This window comes from Podarcis tiliguerta, assembly GCF_965153285.1.
Source record: "Podarcis tiliguerta genome assembly, chromosome: 13".
NCBI lineage: Eukaryota > Metazoa > Chordata > Lepidosauria > Squamata > Lacertidae > Podarcis > Podarcis tiliguerta.
The window spans coordinates 8,218,887-8,240,655 of NC_139546.1; the positions used below are offsets into that span (position 1 = coordinate 8,218,887).

General features: G+C 47.8%; 1 protein-coding gene across 1 annotated transcript; it reads right to left on the bottom strand.

Moving 5' to 3' along the window:
- Positions 1 to 3,733: 3,733 nt before the first annotated feature.
- On the bottom strand, positions 3,734 to 14,901 carry LOC310661517 (UDP-glucuronosyltransferase 2A2-like). The gene is made up of 6 exons (XM_083407791.1): positions 14,109 to 14,901; positions 12,302 to 12,450; positions 9,575 to 9,706; positions 8,523 to 8,610; positions 6,270 to 6,489; positions 3,734 to 4,179 (listed from the first exon to the last, which is right to left on the bottom strand). The coding sequence occupies exons 1-6, from the start codon at positions 14,866 to 14,868 to the stop codon at positions 3,900 to 3,902; spliced, it is 1,629 nt and encodes a 542-aa protein (XP_083263917.1). The 5' UTR covers positions 14,869 to 14,901; the 3' UTR covers positions 3,734 to 3,899.
- Positions 14,902 to 21,769: the final 6,868 nt, after the last annotated feature.

Here is a 21,769-nt window from a genome sequence, read left to right on the forward strand (position 1 = left end):
CGCAAATCAGCAGCCAGCAACATGGGTGGACTACTTGCCGCTCGCTGAGTTCGCCTACAACAACACGAAGCACGTATCCACGGGGGTGACACCGTTCTTCGCCAACAACGGGAGGCATCCCAGAACCTTCCCGGGATTAGAGAGACTGGGGGAGGGGGAGCCACAGGCAGCGGAAGCCTTAGCGTCCGAGTTGCAGGAGGTTCACGAACAGCTTCGGAGGCAGTTAGAACTAGCAAAGCACGCATACAAACTGCAGGCTGACAGGCACAGAAGGGTTGGGGAAGACATACAGGTGGGAGACTGGGTTTGGTTGGCAGCCCAGGCAGTGCCGACCAGATCATTAGCGAAGAAGAAGCTCGGACATAAGCAGCTAGGACCTTACCAAGTCGAGGCACAGGTCAATCCAGTGGCCTTCCGGTTGACACTTCCGGAGGGATCCAGAATGCATCCAGTGTTCCATAGATCAGTACTCACGCCCTACAAAGCACCTCACAGATTTCAGGAGCCGGGCACGGCACCAGACCCGCTCAGGGAGAAGCCCACAAGGAGGGGGTCGCTAAGAGGGGAACCCATCAACGAGGTCACAGAGATTTTAGACTCGAGATGGGGGGAAGAGGGAGTAGAATATTTTCTCGCCAGCGAAGGTACCCCGACCAGCGCCAACCGTTGGGTGCCGGACTATGCCTTGGACGAGCCTCTTCTCAAGGAAGAGTTTCATGCCTTGTTCCCACACAGGCCCATGCCAGCCGCATATTTCGACGACTGGCTTTTCACACCCACACTTTCAGCCAGCACGTTCCAGGGGTTCACCTCGGACGAAGAACCGGCACTAGAAACACGTTCCCCGGAGGGATCGCCCCCGGGGTATGCCTCAGACCGCTCTTATTGGTGGGACGATCGACCAGAGGAGCAGTGGAGCAGGCAGTTGCTGGGGGGTCCTTGGAAGGCAACGGCCCCAGAGGTGACCGGGGGAGAGACGGAGATGGACGTGTTGGGGGAGGACCTCGGGTTCGAGCACGGCGGCACTGAGATGGAAGCAGAGGAAATCGAGGTCGGCGAGAGCACGGAGGACGAGCCGGACTATTCCGGCTGGATGCACGCCAAGGGAGACGAACTGTATCCGCCATTCACCCCCACAACGACGGAGCACCCAGCACCCACACCTGAAGGAGGGGAGGGGGGAAGGGGGGGCTTCGAGGGGGGGATGGATGTCAGGGGTTCAGGAGCAGAGGCACAGGGAATGGAGAGCGAGGGGGAGGAGTCCGAAGGAAATGTCAGCGATGACAGCGGTCCGAGGTCTCTGAGTCTTTCCAGCGAATCGGAAGATTCACAGAAAGAGGCCCCCATGGTCAGGGCAAGGGGGGTGCCTAGGGGGACACCCCAGGAAGAAGGGGCCAGAGGGGACTCAGAGAGCAGCAGCTGGAAATCAGGACCAGCGTCCACACCAGAGTGCAGTAGGGGGGAGGAGTCCCAGGCATCGGGATCAGGCGGCGCGCTGCCAGCAGAAGGACAGGAGACAGGACTGGCCACGCCTACATCGGGGAGCGAGGAAACGGTCGAGAGGAAGGTCGAAGGCTGGGCGCGCGCGCCAAGTTCAAATGTACAGGAGGGCGGCGCAGTTGGCAGCCCGGATAGGGAGCCAGGTCCCAAAGCCCGCCGAAGAGAGAGGGAGGAGTCAGGGGGGTCAACGTCTGCGTCGGAAGAATCCAGGAAGGAAGGGACCCCGGGGGGTAGCAGGACCCAGAGGAGAAAGGAGAGACGGAAGAGGTGGAGTAAGGCTAGAATCTTAAACTGGTGTACAGGGGGCGGAGATTCAGATGGAGCTTCGCCGGTCTAAACCCTAGACGTAGAGCTGGGGCGCTACGGCTTGAGAATGGAAACTGTACTTCAATAAAGACTTTTGTACATTACTACCGGCTAGCGTTGGTCCTCTGTGAGCTGGGACCTGGAGCCAGCTCTGACAATAACAAATACATTGGCATTTGGTAATAACAAAAGTTTCCTTAGAAACACAATTTAGGTTTCATTTTATTTGTTTTTTAACTTATATTTTGGAAATGTACATCCAGTTCTTTTTTTCCTTTAATTGTTTTGGGGCCCCCAAGAGAGTGGAGCCCTAAGCTATAGCTTGTTTAGCTTATATGTATGTAAATCCGGCACTGGCAATGATACACAATTTTAAGAAATGTATGCGGGGGCACCATTTCCAAATAAGCAGGTAAGGTAAAGGTAAAGGGACCCCTGACCATTAGGTCCGGTCGTGGCCGACTCTGGGGTTGCGGTGCTCAACTCGCTTTATTGGCCGACGGGCCGACGTACAGCTTCCGAATCATGTGGCCAGCATGACTAAGCCGCTTCTGGTGAACCAGAACAGCGCACGGAAACGCCGTTTACCTTCCCGCCGGAGCAGTACCTATTATCTACTTGCACTTTGACATGCTTTCGAACTGCTATGTTGGCAGGAGCAGGGACTGAGCAACGGGAGCTCACCCCGTCGCAGGGATTCGAACCGCTGACCTTCTGATCTGCAAATCCTAGGCTCTGTGGTTTAACGCACAGCGCCACCCGCGTCCCAAAATAAGCAGGTACTGAGCCACAAAGCCAACCTTGGAGATTACAGAATAATCTCATTTAAAGAGGGGAAAGCAACCCTACAATGAACTATCATTGATATCTACAACTCTCTCTTAGCTGCTGTCTGGAGTGTGGTTAAGAAGGTTCTCCTTCATGGAGAGCACGTATTGCGGTGGGGGCTACCATGAGATCCCCTGTTGCTGGGCAGCTTAGTATGGATGGCCACGAATTTGACTGGGCACCTCCAATTGTTGCTGGGGAGAATTTAATGTTGCAAAATTGTTTGATTGATGGGGGTGCTATTTATTCCCTGTGTGCAGCGTTGAGCTTCCTCTTCTCGCTGCGCACAAAATAACCCATATAAAAGAAATTAAAGGTAAAGGTAAAGGGACCCCTAACCATTAGGTCCAGTTGTGACCGACTCCGGGGTTGCGGCGCTCACCTCCTTTACTGGCCGTGGGAACCGGCGTACAGCTTCCGGGTCATGTGGCCAGCATGACTAAGCTGCTTTTGGCGAACCAGAGCAATGCACAGAAACACCGTTTACCTTCCCGCCACAGCGATATCTATTTATCTACTTGCACTTTGACGTGTTTTTGAACTGCTAGGTTGGCAGGAGCTTGGACCAAGCAATGGGAGCTCACCCCATCGCGGGGATTCGAACTGCCAACCTTCTGATCGGCAAGTCCTCGGCTCTGTGGTTTAACCCACAGCGCCACCCGCGTAGCAAATCACCACAACTTGTAAGGTTGCAGTTAGGCATTGGTTAATTTGGGTTGGTGGAGGGCATGTGGTTGGCTGTGCCTGCCCCTCCAATGCTGCTGCTGCAAGGGTATTCCGGTAAAAGAATCCAGGGGCTTGCCATGCTTTTGTCCGAACCCCTGTCAAGGGGCTAGGGCCATGCAAGAGCCCCTGGGAACATTTGGGGAGAGGTGTGAGCCTGGCACCCAACTCTATTCTCTCCCCAAAAATGTTTACCCTTACTGACTTCCGCAGGCTTGCGGTTGTCAGTTCTGTTCCTACCTCTATGTGGGAACACATAGTCGCTAACCAATGCCTAAGCAACCACTCACATACTGTAATTCAATAAAGCCGTAGCCAAAATTATGCCAAAAACCAAAACAAAAATGTTGTGTGAGCTGTGTCTTTATTTGGGGGTGTCCTGGGGGCCTTGACACACAAAGGTTGGTTCATTGTACATTCAATTCAGTTTAAAGTTGTTGCAAATGATTACAGCTTTTGGAAATAGATTTCATTTCAGCACACCAAGTCTGAGCGTACCAAATAACGCAAGTGAAACAATGATGGCTGAGTCCCAGGAGAAGCTACTCTGTTTTTGTTTTCCTAAGGACCCTGCCACATTTCCGACAACAAAATAAACAGCATTTAACAGCAATAAATGTGAAGAGTGCCATGCAACTGATCAAGAAGACGAAGACATCCAGGGAGTGATATTGGTACCAGGTCAAATGATGCGCGGCTACTCTCAAGTGCTTGGCACCTTTGTGGCGCATGACAAACTCAATCCAAAAGACAGCCCGGTCCAGCGGCTTTATCGGTTGGTCGTGGTAGATCTGCGACAGTCTCATTGCATTTTCCTTATACCTGGAGGATTGGATAAAGAAGGGGAGGGGGGAAGAGAGAAAAGGAAGGACAAATTGGAATAGGGCCCAAACTCACATTTCCATTGCAGTTTAGCAGGTGTTACAAGTCCTGTTTGTGGTGTCATGTATGCAGAGCTCGGAGCCCAAGGAAGAAGGAAAGGAACTTAAGAGTGTTGAAGGACACCAGTAGAGTCCTCATGAGACAGGGAAAGTGGAATTGACACCCCATGAAATGTCTGGTCCTGAATGGGATTGCTTTAAAAATTTTCTGACGAAATATGGTTCCAATAACAACACTGGGCTGTGCCTGGACTAACTTCACAGATATAAGGGAATTTTCTTTTTTAATAATGGAATGTGGATTACTTAAATGTAAGAGAAATATAGAAACCGCAAAGAGATAGAGGGAAGTCAATTAACATATAAGGGACTCAAACCAGTTTGGTGGAATAGAAAGAATGTGACGGTAAAGAAAAGAAAAGAAAAGAAAAGAAAAGATGGAATATGAAGGTAATGTCTTTCTAGAAATTTTGGATATAGAATATTCAAACTATGGTTTCTACTCCTTAAATAATTTGGTGTATTTGACAAATACCTTTTCCTTTTTTAATTTTAATTTTAATTTTCATATTTTCTTTTCTTTTCTTTCCAGTATATGTGGGTGTAAGGATTAATTTATTTTCTTTTTTGGTAAATTTTAAAAATGCAATAAAGATTGATAATAAAAAGAATAGAAATGAACAACAAAAGGAAAGAAAGAAATGTCTGAACCTGGGAAGAGGTTCAGTGGTCTGTGGTTAGATCCGGTTTGCAAAGAGAGGCTGAGTGGGTTTGCAGAGGGGCACCCACCTCTATAGTATTGGACACCCCTAGCCCAACAACTCCCAATGTGGAGCAGCCTCCGGAATCTCTTCCTATCAGTGAAAGGCGTCCCTCACCTGGAGAGGCAGCTGAAAGCCAAGATGATGCTGAGCCGGCCCTGATTTTGTCTCCATTTTTATGGACACAGAGATGCCAGCACCAGTACAAAATTTCTACAGAGAGTCAGCCCATTCGACAGAGTGCCTTTTTGCTTTCCAAGTCTTGAGACTCCAGCCACTTGCCTCCCCCTCTTCAAAAGGAAGGTGCAGGAGGTGTGCTGCTTCTTGGGTCAATGTCTTAGGCTTGTGTCTCCTCCATCTGATGTACCTTGGAATCTATAGTTTACCTTATGTACCAATCTGATTTGAGCATTAAAGCCTTTGCACATTGGAGTTCTTCATCCGACAGTGAAGGCAAACCCTCCAAGTGTCCCTATTTTCCTAAGACAGCGCCAGATTTACAGAAGCCATCCCGGTTTCTGATTTGATCCTGGAATGTCCCACTTTTCCTTTAAAAACCCCAGAGAGTTAAGTCCAGTCGCAAATGACTCTGGGGTTGCGGCGCTCATCTCACTTTACTGGTCGAGGGAGCCGACGTTTGTCCACAGACAGTTTTTCCAAGTCACGTGGCCAGCATGACTAAGCCGCTTCTGGCGAAACCAGAGCAGCGCATGGAAACACTGTTTACCTTCCCGCCAGAGCGGTACCTATTTATCTACTTGCACTTTGACGTGCTTTCGAACTGCTAGGTTGACAGGAGCTGGGTCCGAGCAATGGGAGCTCACCCTGTCACGGGGTTTCAAACCGCTGACCTTCTGATCGGCAAGTCCTAGGCTCTGTGGTTTAACCCACAGCGCCCCCCACGCCCCTCCGGTTTAGACCTTAGGAGGTCCCTATTTTCATTGGAGAATTGTTGGAGGGTATGGAGTTATGTGACCCCCCAAGCCAAGGAGATAAGCAACTATACAACCTTTAGAAGACATCTGAAGTCAGCTCTGTTTAGGGAAGTTTTTAAATGTTCAATGTTTTATTATTATTATTATATGTTGGAAGCTGTCTAGCGTGGCTGGGGTAACCCAGTCAGATGGGCAGAGTAACAATTTAAAAAACTAGTATGACATCATTCACTCAAAATCCAAAGTGACTTAGTGCAAAGGGGCTTTGAGATTTGGGGGAGAGGTTTTATTTTAAAAATTGCTTGACATTTTAAATGGGAGGGTTGACCACTCACGTGGGATTGTGAATCACAGCCTTCACAGCTTCCAACAAATCTTCTCCTTTCATTGTTTGAAGGTCCAGTTCCACAGCCATCCCCTTTGCCTTCATGTGTACAATATTGTCGTGCTGGTCAGAAAAAAGGGGAATCCCCACTATGGGGACGCCATGGTAAATGGCTTCATAAATCCCATTGATCCCACAATGTGCTATGAAGGCTTTGGTCTTGGGGTGTCCTGGAGGAGGAAGATGAGAATCTGTTGACTATGGGATGGTAAAGGTAGGTTATTAAAGTTGCTAGAATTCAAAACTGACCCTGTCCAAGCACGTAACAGCTTCGTAAAACAGAGAGAATTTGTAGTTCCAGATCTCCTGAATAGCTGAAAACACAAAGCACCAAATATTTGAGCTCAGCTAGCTTGCTCAGGTTTGGCCAAGATTTGAAAAACAGCACTGTCTGAGGGCTTGGTTTTCCTTGGGATGGATCCAGGTATTTTCCCTGCCTCTTTCCCCTTTCCGCCAAGGATCCCAAGAAGTTACACCTGTGAGAAACAGGCGTGAGAAACAGCTGCTGGATGAAGGGTAATAACTTGATCCAACTGGGGATGGCAGAAGAAATATGATAACCAGGGGCTACCTTTGAAGGTGACCCGGAAACTGCAATTAATCTAGACTGCGGCAGCTAGACTGGTGACTGGGAGTGGCCGCCGGGACCACATAACACCGGTTCTGAGAGATCTGCATTGGCTCCCAGTACGTTTCTGAGCACATTTCAAAGTGTTGGTGCTGACCTTTAAAGCCCTAAGCGGCCTCAGTCCAGTATACCTGAAGGAGCGTCTCCACCCCCATCGTTCCGCCCGGACACTGAGATCCAGCTCCGAGGGCCTTCTGGCAGTTCCCTCATTGTGAGCAGTGAGGTTACAGGGAACCAGACAGAGGGCCTTCTTGGTAGTGGCACCTGCCCTGTGGAACACCCTCCCTTCAGATGTAAAGGAAATAAGCAGCTATCCTATCTTTAAAAGACATCTGAAGGCAGCCCTGTTCAGGGAAGTTTTTAATATTTAATGCTGTACTGTTTTTAACACTTAATTGGGAACCGCCCAGAGTGGCTGGGGAAATTAATTAATAATAATAGCAGGGACAGCCTGCATCTCACCTTGTGTTGAGGCAGGCGGTGGGATGCGTGCCTCTTTGTGGACAATGGTCTGATTCTACTCTTGGAGGGGGGAAGAAGAAGAAGAAGAGTTTGGATTTGATATCCCGCCTTTCACTCCCCTTCAGGAGTCTCAAAGCGGCTAACATTCTCCTTTCCCTTCCTCCCCCACAACAAACACTCTGTGAGGTGAGTGGGGCTGAGAGACTTCAAAGAAGTGTGACTGGCCCAAGGTCACCCAGCAGCTGCATGTGAAGGAGCGGAGACGCGAACCCGGTTCCCCAGATTATGAGACTACTGCTCTTAACCACTACACCACACTGGCTCTCAGTCACACTGGAAGCTCAGTCAAAGAGCTTGTGCCAATTGCTTGCACCAGACAAGGAGTGGGGTCACAGCAGCAAGCAGTAAGTGGGAAGGGAATGTGCCAAAGCCTAGAAATTGCATCCTTGCCCACTTAAAAAAACCCAAAACAAACAAGTCTTCAGTTGGGATTCTCCCCACCCAAGTGCAGCAGGGGTCAACAAGGTTCACCTTACCTGGGATGGTTCACTCCAGCGGAGATCCCTTCGTGGACTGGATCGCCTGCCCACCCGCGATTTCCGGCACCCGTGTCTGCACAGACATAATTTCTGGCATCTACGTCTGTGCAGACGCAATTTCCGGCACTACAAAAGCGAGTCCCCGTGCAGCGCTGTGCAGGTTTAGCACATGGGGACTCACTGAGTGGGCTGCTTGGTTCAGGGGCGGCTTGTGGGCCAGTTAAACGACCCCCATGGGCCTTAGGTGGCCAGCCCCTGGGCTACAGCATGTGTGCGCTCACCATTTTCCAGTTTGCATCTTCCCCTCTTCCCTGCCCAACACACACGTTGCCAATTCTGAGATTATTTTTTTAAATGATCCAAGCTCAGCAATAAAACAGGCAGAACAGAATACAAGGGGCAGGGTGAAGCTACTGTTTAGGAATGGAATAAAAGAAGGGGAAGATGCTCATTGCTACCACTATCCAGGGCTGTCAGTGAGTGAGGAAAGTGAGGATGGAGGAGATATTTCCTAGGGATTGGCAGAACGCTGCAATGAAGCCCAAGGTGCAATGAAACATGAAGTCTCTCTTACCCAGAAGATCATTTTGTGGTATCCAGTTATAAATCCTGGTGTTTTCGCCTAAGGTTTCTGGCCGTTTCCCTTTGTGGCGCCAAAGAACCTGGATTTGGAGGGGAAATGGAAAGACTGTTCTCTGTAGCACAGGTTGCAAGGAAAACTGGGATGACCCCCCCCCCCCCCAGGCAGGCTGTTCATCTTGCTTGGCTTTCAATCAGCTCCACATTGATCTGTAGGCTTCTCCAACAACTTGAGCTGTCCTTCTGGTTTCTAATATGAATCATCAACACTGGCTGCTTAGCCACTTTCTTTAGTGACAGTGGTACCTCGGGTTACATATGCTTCAGGTTACAGACTCCACTGACCCAGAAATAGTGCTTCAGGTTAAGAGCTTTGCTTCAGGATGAGAACAGAAACCGTGCTCCGGCGGTGCGGTGGCAGCAGGAGGCCCCATTAGCTAAAGTGGTGCTTCAGGTTAAGAACAGTTTCAGCTTAAGAACGTACCTCCGGAACGAATTAAGTACTTAACCCGAGATACAGCTGTAATGCACCATATTTCTGTACCACATCCGTGTCCCTGATATATAGTAGCCTAGTAGACGACTGAACAATACGGCATTTATATATTAAGAAAATATATAAGCTACATTTAAACAATCAAGTATGTTGACTTCAGGCTATGTTGGACTGTTCTGACTCCATATTCCCCCAGCACTGAGAATTCATAACGTATGAGTAAATTTGAAAAAAAGATTCAAACTAAAAGTTATCCAGAGCTAATTCCATCTGCTCCTCAAAGCAGACCTTAGGGAGCCTATTTTCTCCTCTCTGAATTATTTTGCATTATTCTACATCTCATAACAAGCATTAGGCTAGGAGTAGCCTCATTCTCTAAGCCTGCTCTAATTTATTTAAGTAGGAGTAGATTTAAGGAAAGCAAGTCTTTAAAACGTCTGTTGTAAAAGCATGCAATTTCACAGCCAGGGTAAGGAAATCAGGGAAGCATTTTCACAAGTCCACTATACAAGTGAATTGTAATTTTTTAACCAAATGACCTGAACACCGACCTTCTGTGGAAGTTGGCTGAGTGCCGATGCAACCATGTTACTTTTTTCATCTGTTAAGTTTGGGAAAAAAGTGCCCAGAGAAAACACCACAATGCCGTGTTCCCCTGAACTCTGGACAAATTCTTCCATTTCCTGTCAAAAGATTAAAAGCATTCTTTATAAACCAACAAACCACCTTCCTCCATGTCTTTGCCATGTGAACCTGATGCATGAATTAGAAATGTTAATCTTAACACTTCGAGTTGTGCTGGCCTCTGAATGAGAAGGCAGTGGCGTAGCGTGGGTTGTCAGCACCCGGGGCAAGGCAAGTAATTTGCGCTCCCTAACCTGTGGATTTGCGCCCCCTAACCCGTGGATTTGCACCCCCTAACCCTAACCCCCAGATGTTGCGCCCGGTGCGGCCGGCCCCCCCTGCACCCCCCACGCTACGCCACTGTGAGAAGGTGGTACTTAAGGTCCAGTTTCCAAACTGTGTTTCCAGCATTTTAGAAGGAGGTTTCAGTGCCCTTTAGGACTGAGGAGTCACAGGTTGTGTGATCAATCAGTCCGGTTTCTCTGTGCTATCAGAAAAAGCAGAGCTGTGCTCCGGGAAATGTTTCAGGAATCTATGTCCCTTCTAGAGAAATCTGAAATGGTGTCCCTGGATTGACACACAGACAATAATACCCCCCCCCCCCCATTAATTAAATTTGATTACTGCCCTTCATCCATAGATCTCAGGTTGGTTCGCATCGTAAAAAAAACCAACACAAAATACATAATAGAAACAAGAACAAATAAAACCTCCACAAACCAATAACCGCCCTGCTCCCACAAACACATTTTAAAGGGTATTGGATGTTAATCATGTTGGGATTTCATTCCTCCATTGCTGGATGTGTGATTGTTTTCATCACATGTCTGTGTTGACATTCCATACTATTGGAGTCATGAGAACGGAAGTTCAGTTACACCGTTTTGTTATGTATGTAGCACTATTGCTTTTAGTCTGTTCTCTCGAAGAAGAAGAAGAAGGAGAGAGGAGCCATGTTTTCTTTGTTCTGTAACACTTGTATATAATAAATTAGCTTCGATTCCACACCTCAAATGCCTAGCTTCTGCTTGGACTCTGCTCTCGGATTGTGTGCATATATCTTCGGTGTCAGGGAACTGCCATCGGAGCTGGAGGCGGAGAGAAGGCTCCAGAGGGATGCCGGAGAGGGTCCCAGTAGGGAGAGAGGCAGCCCATCTGCTGGGCAAGGAAATCAGCGTAACACCAGTGGAGAAGGGGGGCAGATGGGGGAATCGGAGAGGTGGCTCCAGGACTCCTCGCCGGAGACCAGCGGAGAGAGTACGGGTACTCCGCTGCCCACACCCTCTCTGCGCAGAAGACTTCCATGCAGGGAGACTAGGAGGAGACTGGGCGTCAAACAGCTTTTATGCTGGAAGAGGTTCAAGAAACGCCCACTGACGGATTCTGCCAGCGACTGAGGCAGCCACGAAACTTGAGGCTGTCCAGACAGAGAGGGTTCAACCAGGTAACCTAGCCAGGAGTGGCGGCAACTTACTCACGAGCAACCCCTAGAACCATTACATTCGGATATGTGTCACAGAAGCACTTCAGAAAGAAGAGTGATGAATCATCCCGAGGGTTGCTTGTGGGGGAGAAAGCAGCTGCCTGGCATTTACCAAGTTGGTTCAAGAAGCCCAGTGTGGTTTAACATACCAACAAATCAATCAAAGGCCTGGTTGAAGAGGAATTTTTTGCCTGGCACCTAAACGTGAATAATGAAGGTGCCAGACAAACTTCCTTTAATCTATCCCTCCCTCATTCTGCCACTCTCAGTCAGTTTTATTGCACATAGCCAAAGGCTGCCGCAATGTACACAGAATTATTTGACAATTTAAAGAAAATATACTGAATTGATAAAAAAAGACTTAAAACATTTATATTATTAAAACATTCTGCCACTCAGAATGTCATACCAGACGTCACCCCTTGATAAGACTGCCTGCGTCTTCAGATTTGAATGCTACGATGCTGCCACTCATCTTAGAGTCAGGGTTGCTCCTTATTTAGAGCAAGATTAGGAAATCAATCCATACCTCCTCCACGTATAATTAAAAGTTCCTAAGAGAGCATCTTAAAAAGCAGAGACATCACCTTGTCGACAAAGGTCCATATTGTTAAGCTATGGTTTTCCCAGTAGTGATGTATGGAAGTGAGAGCTGGACCATAAAGAAAGCTGATCGCCGAAGAATTGACGCTTTTGAATTATGGTGCTGGAGGAGACTCTTGAGAGTCCCATGGACTGCAAGGAGATCAAACCTATCCATTCTGAAGGAAATCAGCCCTGAGTGCTCACTGGAAGGACAGATCATGAAGCTGAGGCTCCAGTACTTTGGCCACCTCATGAGAAGAAAAGACTCCCTGGAATAGACCCTGATGTTGGGAAAGATGGAGGGCACAAAGAGAAGGGGACAACAGAGGATGAGATGGTTGGACAGTGTTCTCAAAGCTACCAACATGAGTTTGAACAAACTGCGGGAGGCAGTGGAGTGCCTGGCGTGCTCTGGTCCATGGGGTCATGAAGAGTCGGATACGACTAAACGACTAAACAACAACAACAAGTTGTCCTTGCCACTTCTTTATCGTGCCACCACACGCCCCCCCCCCTTGCCCGAAGGTGCTTTGAAGAAGATCCAGGCATAGTTACCAAGCAGGCAAAGGGCAAAGGAGAGAATTACCTCTGGCAAAGGCTTGGCTGGCTTCAAGTGCAGACCCCCCACAAATTGAAAATTTGGTAGGAAAGGCCGTGGGAATTCGAAGTCCCAGTAGGTGCGAACCAACCAGATCTCTGCTTTCCCCATCACTTCACATAATGTTGTGGGTCTCCCTGTTGAACGAGGGAAAGGGAATGAGTTTAAATGCAGCTTGTATTTTCTTTACAGATATGAGGGCTTTAGCAACCTTGTTTGCCAAAATACAGGAAGCTGGGTTCCACATTACGTTTTAACTATATACTGTACACCTGAAAAAAGAAGAAAAGAAATATGAACAGCAACTGGGGACTGAGTCTGCACAAATATGTGTTATGCTACACATTTGTTAGGAAGCCAGAACTGGCTATGGCTCCTTCACAGATATTCTTTCAGTTCCAAATCCATATTTTCTCTTCTATAATATTTAGAATAATCCTTTCCTCTGAAGTCAGAATTGGTAGCTGAATGTGCATCAGTACCAGTCTCGGTCTCCCCAATCTAATGTCCTTCAGGTGCTAGCTGGGGCATATGGAATTTTAGGCTGAAACACTCCATTAGACTGAATTTTTCAATTTGTGATTTATTTTTAAAAGTTACTGCAAAGAAATTACCAGCATTTTAGTGCATATTTTATTCTAACACACACATTTTTGTGTGGCAGCTGCCCTATTGCGTGTTGTTGTTGTTTTGCAATTTCCTCTATTATTATACATTTTCATAAGGTCTCCTTACTGATGTATGCATTCTCATGCCTGCTTCATTTAATGTCTCATAATTTCTTTTGTATTGGTTATTTTCTAGTTAGTTGCTTATGGGACGCGGGTGGCGCTGTGGGTTAAACCACAGAGCCTAGGGCTTGCCAATCAGAAGGTCGGCGGTTCGAATCCCCGCAACGGGGTGAGCTCCCATTGCTCGGTCCCTGCTCCTGCCCACCTAGCAGTTCGAAAGCACGTCAAAGTGCAAGTAGACAAATAGGTACCGCTCTGGTGGGAAGGTAAACGGCGTTTCCGTGCGCTGCTCTGGTTCGCCAGAAACGGCTTAATCATGCTGGCCCGGAAACTGTACGCCAGCTCCCTTGGCCAATAAAGTGAGATGAGCGCCGCAACCCCAGAGTTGGTCACAAGTGGACCAAATGGTCAGGGATCCCTTTACCTTTACCTTTAATTTCTTTTGTCTTCGTTATTTTCTAGTTACCGTATTTTTCGCTCTATAAGACACACCTAGTTTTAGGAGGAGGAAAAGAAGAAAAAAAATATTCTGAATCCCAGAAGCCAGAACAGCAAGAGGGATCGCTGCGCAGCGAAAGCAGCGATCCCTCTTGCTGTTCTGGCTTCTGGGATAGCTGCACAGCCTGCATTCGCTCCATAAGACGCACACACATTTCCCCTTACTTTTTAGGAGGGAAAAAGTGAGTCTTATAGAGCACAAAATATGGTAGTTGCTTATAGCAAATCCTTAATAAAAAGAGTTTTAAAAAGAGAGAAATTCTTCAAGATCAATTTGAATTCAGGGAGAGTTGCCCAGAAGGGAGAGCAATTTGGTGGAGCAAGAAGGGAGCAAGGCAGGTGAGATCTGCTCCTTCCCTTACAGGTGGGTCAATTTTGGTAGTATCTATTTCCAGCTGACTGTGGCTCTACCAGCCTCAGGATGAGGCCTTTCCAATCCTGCTACTATTAGGTCCTTTCTAACTGGCCATGCCAAGGACTGAAGTTGGAATCCTTGACCTCTTTAGAGCATCTACTCTACCAAATAATAATAATACTTTGGGAAGTAGAAACAAAAACAAGCTTACCTAAAACCTGGCTGCAATAAGAGTCCCAGGCTCCAAACCAAGTCTGGAAAACATGGTCTTGCAGATGGTAAGATATTACGTTTTTCACCCTTTCTCCAAATGACATTCTGTCTGTGAGCTCAGACAAAACAGCCGGAACATACGAAGGAGGGGAAGGCATCATCGCACAGTTTCTTTCTATCGTTGAGGCTGGCATGTACCTCAAGGTGTACATAAATGGGATGCCCAATTTCAGGGCAATCAGGTCACCACCAAACGCCACAGGGTCTGAAAGAAGCACATCATATTTGCTCTTTGCCAGGCGGGCCATGAGTTCCTTATTGGCCAGAACCGCTTCGCATATGTCCTTCTGTAAGTCAATGAATTTCCCCAGCTCTTTCCCCAGCTCTTTGTAAAACCTGTAGAAGGTCAAGGTGGTTGGCTTGTTGTTCACCCATGCCCATATGCTGTTCGAGAAAATGGAATCGACCTCATCCTTTCCATAGGACACTGGAAATACCTCAAACTTAGCCGCCGATATATCATCACTGGGTTTGATTAAGTGTGCTGCCGTTGAAACTAGAATGCTGACGTTGTGACCTCTGTGTAGCAGTTCTTGAATGATGACCTTAACATTTAGCCAGTGACTGCCTTCCGCTGGCCAAATAAGCACATTCCCACAGGAAATGTTTCCTATTAAGGCAACCTGAAGTATAAGCAGCTGAATCACAACCACTGTTGCTGAGGCAGAGGACGCAAGGCGCTTTTCTGAGGCAGCCATATTTCTTCTTCTACCACTCCACAACAGAAGAAAATTATTCAGCGTTTTGTTTGTGTGAGAAACCTCCCGTCCCAAGTTTTCCTTTCACAGAAGACTTTTTACCAAGTGTGTTGAGTCAGGTGTTTTTTAACTCTCCAAGCAAGCAGAACGCTGTCACTGAATATTTCTGAAATGAAAAGACAAATGGCACAGCTTTCTTCCATCACTATTTCCGACAAAAATCATAACCTGCCCATACCACTTCAGATCCAGTCAAGGTTAGCTCTTCTTACAAACCCACCCAAACCTTCTCATTATGTTAATATGTGGTGAACTATATTTCTTCTTCAGTTTCTTATTGAAGAAAAACTTCCACTTTTACCACAGCTGCAACAGTGTGAGCACCGATCGCAGTAAGCAAGTACACCGGTACTGTGAGGGGCAACGTTTGGCTAAACGACCCCTGAAAAGGCTTGGAAGGAAGCTCAGACCAAAGGAACTTCAGCAGTGTCTTTTTGGAGTCCCGGCACCCCTCACCAAAAGTGGGGAAAGGCTGAGCTGGGGGGGAATCCAGGCAAAGCAGAGACATTACCTTGCCAACAAAGGTCCGTATAGTTAAAGCTATGGTTTTCCCAGTAGTGATGTATGGAAGTGAGAGATGGACCATAAAGAAGGCTGATTGTCGAAGAATGGATGCTTTTGAATTATGGTGCTGGAGGAGACTCTTGAGAGTCCCATGGACTGCAAGAAGATCAAACCTCTCCATTCTGAAGGAAATCAGCCCTGAGTGCTCACTGGAAGGACAGATCCTGAAGCTGAGGCTCCAAGACTTTGGCCACCTCATGAGAAGAAAAGACTCCCTGGAATAGACCCTGATGTTGGGAAAGATTGAGGCCACAAGGAGAAGGGGACGACAGAGGACAAGATGGTTGGACAGTGTTCTCAAAGCTACCAGCATGAGTTTGACCAAACTGCGGGAGGCAGTGAAAGACAGGAGTGCCTGGCGTGCTCTGGTCCATGGGGTCACGAAGAGTTGGACATGACTAAACGACTAAACAACAAACCCTTGGTCTAAATGATTAAGCACCAAAGTTTGAAAAGTGGGGGCTATTTCTATCTATGCAATGTCAAAATACTGGCTGAAATAGTTCACATACACAGCTGGGCTTCCAAGTAGGAAACCCAGGTTTTATGGAAGCTTATCAGCAGTTCCTCAATGAGAAAATCAGAAATGGGCAAATATCTCTGATATTTGCACAAAGCGTTTGTTCTTCCTCTTCAATATGGAGTCATAAGGGCAGGTATGTTGGGTGTATTTTGGTGTATATTTGTGGTTCCTCTTTTGCTAAATTTGGTATTCATTTCATTTATATCTCAACTTTCTTTTCCCCCCCATGGAACTCAGGACAGGGTACACAGAGTTCCCAGCCAAACTACATCCCGGATCTGACCAGGTCCAGACCTCTTTAGCATCCAGAAGGCTGTGACATCACATACCTTCTGACCAAGTCCCGGGCCATATTGCTCCCTTCACTGTCATGCTGGCCAAAAATTCACTTTCCCTTCCCAAACAAAATATATTCAGAGTCTCCTGACTTACCTGGATTCACTGAGACCTCAACTTCCTGTCACTGGCAGTAGAGAAACAGGCGTGTCCTCAGGCTTATACAGAGAACAAACACTGCTACTCACTAAGGGAACTTGGCTGTTTATTTTTGACCAAGCTACAAGTGAGGCCCAGAGCCTTTAACTACATCCAGTCAGCCTACCAATAACGCAAGAAAGAACCAGGGGTTCTTATCACCATGCGGCATCTACAAGGGCCCTCCTACAATTAATAACTTTTCATTCTCTCATTACTATTGAATACACTCTGCCACATTCCTTCCCAACAATTTATTAACTCATCACAAACAATTCAAGTCCAGAGGCCCCTCTCTCCTCTCTGCTTTGGAGCAGGCATGTCCAAAGTCCATTTTGGGTCCTAATCCGGTTTAATCCAGCCCCTGTGGCAGTTTATTTCCTGGGGTAAAATCCCAAAAAAAAAAGCTCAACAACTTCAATCCTAAAAAGTGTGTCCTCCCTAAAAGAGGACACAGACCTCTTGGTTGTGGGTGGGTATATTGGACAGCCACAACGCCCAATTGGTAGGTCTCTCATTACTGGGTTTAATCTGGCCAATGGGGAGCTGTCTAAACGGGCAAAGGGACCTATATATACCTATGCACGTGACCCAGAGCCTCCTCTTTCGGCTCGTGCATTCAGAACACCTGCCCACCTCTCCCTACTTTTAGGGCATTTTGCGACTTACCTTGCTATGCCGTCGTGTGTCGTCTGTTGTTGGGACAGGAGCACAGCAGGAATTTTCCCCACTTGTCTGATTGGCTGTTGCCATTTGGGTTTCGCCTGCCTTGTAGCAAATCGTCACAACTCGTAAGGTTGCGGATAGACACTGGTTCATGTGATAGGGATGGGAGAACAGTCTTGCTATCCGTATGTGAAGGGTATTCCATTAAAGGAATCCAGGGACTCAACTTGGTTTGGTCAACCCCTGAGAGGGTGTTGTGCCCATGCCTGAGTCCAGGGGAGCATCTGGGGAGTGGACATAGTCCGTTCCCGGTCTTTCCACCCACCTCAGGTGTTCACCCTTGGCTGACCTATGATAGAGCTCTGGGTCAGTGCTACCTGCAAGGGTGCAGGGAGCTAGTTGAACCAGAGCCTATGCAACCACTCACTTTCTGTAATCAATAAAGTTGTGGCCTAAATTCTGCCAAAAACCAGAACTAAAATTTGAGTCAAATGTGTGCTTATTTTTGGGGGGGGGGGGGGTCTCTGGGTCTCAATACGCAAAAAGGCCAATAAGTTTAATCCTAAAAGAAGCTCAACAACTCTGGGATAAAACCGTAAAAAAAGTTAAACAACTTCAAGCCTAAAATAAGGCCAACATCTTTGGTCGGCCCCTTGGTCGGCCCTCACGCATGTTCACTTCATCAATTCTGGCCCTCTTTGAAAAAAGTTTGGACACCCCTGTAATAGACCAATGTAGAACTGGTCATGGTTCATGCAAATTTCAGGTCCTGGTCTACTTCACTCAAAGCAAATTTCAACTTTGCCATGAGGCGGCTGTGCTGGCAATATAGGTAAAGGTAAAGGGACCCCTGACCATTAGGTCCAGTCGTGACCGACTCTGGGGTTGCGGCATTCATCTCGCTTTATTGGCTGAGGGAGCCAGCGTACAGCTTGAGGGTCATGTGGCCAGCATGACTAAGCCGCTTCTGGCGAACCAGAGCAGTGCACGGAAACATCGTTTACCTTCCCGCCGGAGTGGTACCTATTTATCTACTTGCACTTTGACGTGCTTTCGAACTGCTAGGTTGGCAGGAGCAGGGACCAAGCAATGGGAGCTCACCCCGACGCTGGGATTTGAACCGCCGACCTTCTGATCGGCAAGCTCAAGGCTCTGTGGTTTAACCCACAGTGCCACCCGCGTCCCTGCTGGCAATATAGTTCAGAGTAATCTCCAATTGGTAGTACCCAATCCATCCTTGCCTTCCACAAGATATGAAACTGACCCTAATTTCTGGAGTACTTTGGATGGAATCCATTCTCCTAAACCAGGCATAGGCAAACTCAGTCCTCCAGATGTTTTGGGACTACAACTCCCATCATCCCTAGCTAACAGGACCAGTGGTAAGGGATGATGGGAATTGTAGTCTCAAAACATCTGAAGGGCCGAGTTTACCTATGCCTGACCTAAACAGAGGGAGCCATAGTCCCCAGCAAGTCCTTCTGCCTTCTGATAGACCTTACCATGCTGGAACTGAACTGGAAACTGTTCTGCTGGTGTGAGCTCACTGGCCATGACTCAACAGGTTGGGAACATAACAAAAGAAAGTTGTGCATGTAGCTGTCTGCTGAAAAACATTGCCAGTATATCACCTGTTTTGTTTCGTGCTGTGGTTCAATAATTGAAAAAGGTTGCTGTCTCTGCAAATGTGTGAACTGTACAGTGGTACCTCGGGTTACATACACTTCAGGTTACAGACTCCGCTAACCCAGAAATAGTACCTCGGGTTAAGAACTTTGCTTCAGGATGAGAACAGAAATCATGCTCTGGCAGCGCGGTGGCAGCGGGAGGCCCCATTAGCTAAAGTGGTGCTTCAGGTTAAGAACAATTTCAGGTTAAGAACGGACCTCCGGAACGAATTAAGTACTTAACCTGAGGTACCACTGTAATAGTAATAATCATATACCCAGGAAAAAGTTTGAAAGGTGTAAACAAATCCACAGAGAAGCTAAATGGTAATTCTGCTTCCTAATTTGTAGTGAAAACAAACAAACAAACAAAATTAGCTACCTTTCCAGTAACAAAAAGCATCATTCCCAAAACAGAAACCTATCAGAGATCACTTCCAGATGACTGGCTTAATGCTTAATGCGCATTCAGCCAGATTTTTTTTTGCAGAGTTATTAGACGCGGGTGGTGCTGTGGGTAAAAGCCTCAGCACCTAGGGCTTGCCGATCGAAAGGTCGGAGGTTCGAATCCCCGCAGCGGGGTGCGCTCCCATTGCTTGGTCCCAGCGCCTGCCAACCTAGCAGTTCGAAAGCACCCCCGGGTGGAAGTAGATAAATAGGGACCGCTTACTGGCGGGAAGGTAAACGGTGTTCCGTGTGCTGCGCTGGCTCGCCAGATGCGGCTTTGTCACACTGGCCATGTGACCCAGAAGTGTCTCCGGACAGCGCTGGCCCCGGCCTCTTGAGTGAGATGGGCGCACAACCCTAGAGTCTGTCAAGACTGGCCCGTACGGGCAGGGGTACCTTTACCTTTTATGGGACGCGGGTGGCACTGTGGGTTAAACCACAGAGCCTAGGACTTGCTGATCAGAAGGTCAGCGGTTCGAATCCCCGCAACGGGGTGAGCTCCCATTGCTCGGTCCCTGCTCCTGCCAACCTAGCAGTTCGAAAGCACGTCAAAGTCAAGTAGATAAATAGGTACCGCTCTGGCGGGAAGGTAAACGGCATTTCCGTGCGCTGCTCTGGTTCGCCAGAAGCAGCTTAGTCATGCTGGCCACATGACCTGGAAGCTGTACGCCGGCTCCCTTGGCCAATAAAGCGAGATGAGCGCCGCAACCCCAGAGTCGGCCACGACTGGACCTCATGGTCAGGGGTCCCTTTACCTTTACCTATGAAGAGAGTAGATGATCTTGCCTCAAGCAAGTGCCACGCCATCCTTTTGAGTACACCTCCCCGTTGGGAGGATAATCATTGGGAAAGATGGACTTATTTTGCAAGAGCTCCAGATCAGCATTATTTGTGCAACCTGAATATGCTGGGATGTGAACGAATTCCACCCAAAATAGTGACCGTTTGGAAGTGTCCACTTTCAGAGATTAGTACATCTCGTCAAGCAAGCTTCCTTGCTTGCTTGTTTGTTTGCAGTATCCACACAAACTCATTGACATCAAAATGCCAACCCCCTCTGCACCTTATTTAACCCACATTTACTCTTCCTTGGACCATGTCAAGTGATCCAGCGAATGGAAGGCTGGATTGCATGGCTGCCAGCTAATTGGCCAATGGCAGCAGAGTTTGGATGGGAGTTCCTTTGGTGGCCGGCCCAACCGAGAAAACACCTCTTGCCAATGTCCAATTAAGCCCCTGTCTGGAAGTGTCCTCAATCGCGGTACAAAATGACCCAGCCAGCATACAGCTGATTCTGCAGGGGCAAAGTTGTTCATTAAGCAGAAACCTGCTAATCTTGTCAGGTCTTCCATTTAACAGAGCAAAGGTCCAGACATTAACAAGCGTAGCTGCTCTCCTGTATTGGCAAATAAAAAATGTCTCCAAGTATGATTTGATTTTTATTTGCTGTTGTTTAAAAATAGTGGGCGCTAATGCAGGGCTGGAAGTGAACGGGAAAAGGCGTGTGCCTCTCCCCCAATCCCGATTAATATTTCTTTCATCAACAGGCAGGTGGGGAAAAGTTTAGGCAGACATTGTATGAGATGCTGTTTCAAAGACAAGCATAGGTTTGTTCCTTGGTTTCTCAGCTGGCGTTTTATTTAAGCAAGCTGGCCCTGACCATTTCCATTGGCCGGGGGGACCCATCCCATTTTGCCACCTGAGGCAAAATCTGAATTGCTTCCTCCTGCCCCTGCTCCTTCAAAGTGTTGCTGCACAGCTCCTCTCTCAGAGGGGGTCAAGCTGATTGGCAATGTGGCTCTCACCAAACTCAGTTGGAGCTGAGGGCTTCTGTCCTGGGGGTTGGGGGAGCGGCAATGCCATGTGCTGGAACTGTCAGGAGTTCAGCCTACACTCAAGTAGGACTCTGGCAGAGACACATGCCCAACGGGCATGTTCCCTCCCTCCTGGTCAATCGTTCAGGAGCTTCATAAGCTTTCTTCAGCCCAAACATCGGTCACAGCGACCGATGCCAACCGACACTGGCACACTTAGGGATCCACAGAGTCTTTGCAGCTTGCGTAATAGACCTCAGCAACTCGGCATTTTGGCTAATCGACTTTATTTACATATAAACACACATGGAGCTCTGCAACATGGCTCCCTCTCTCTCTAGCATCAGACAGCAAAGAGATAAAGAACAAAGGACAACAGTCCCACTTCACGGAACACAGTAACACAAACATCCTGTCTCCGTCACTTCCCACTCTGTGGAGTCAAAACATACACTGTCATGTGATAGATAAAAATCCCATGACTGCAATCATAGAGCTGGAATTCTAACAGGAACACCTCCCTCTCACTGGTGGCAGAAGTGGTGGGGGAGCCCAGTGACGCCTGAGGCGGGCGCTTCACCCTGCCTCGTGGGTAGACGGGCTCTGCATAATTTAATCCTTCTCTTCTTTTTTTTATTATTTAAAGTTTTTATTTATACAACAACATTAATTTTTTCATAAACTTC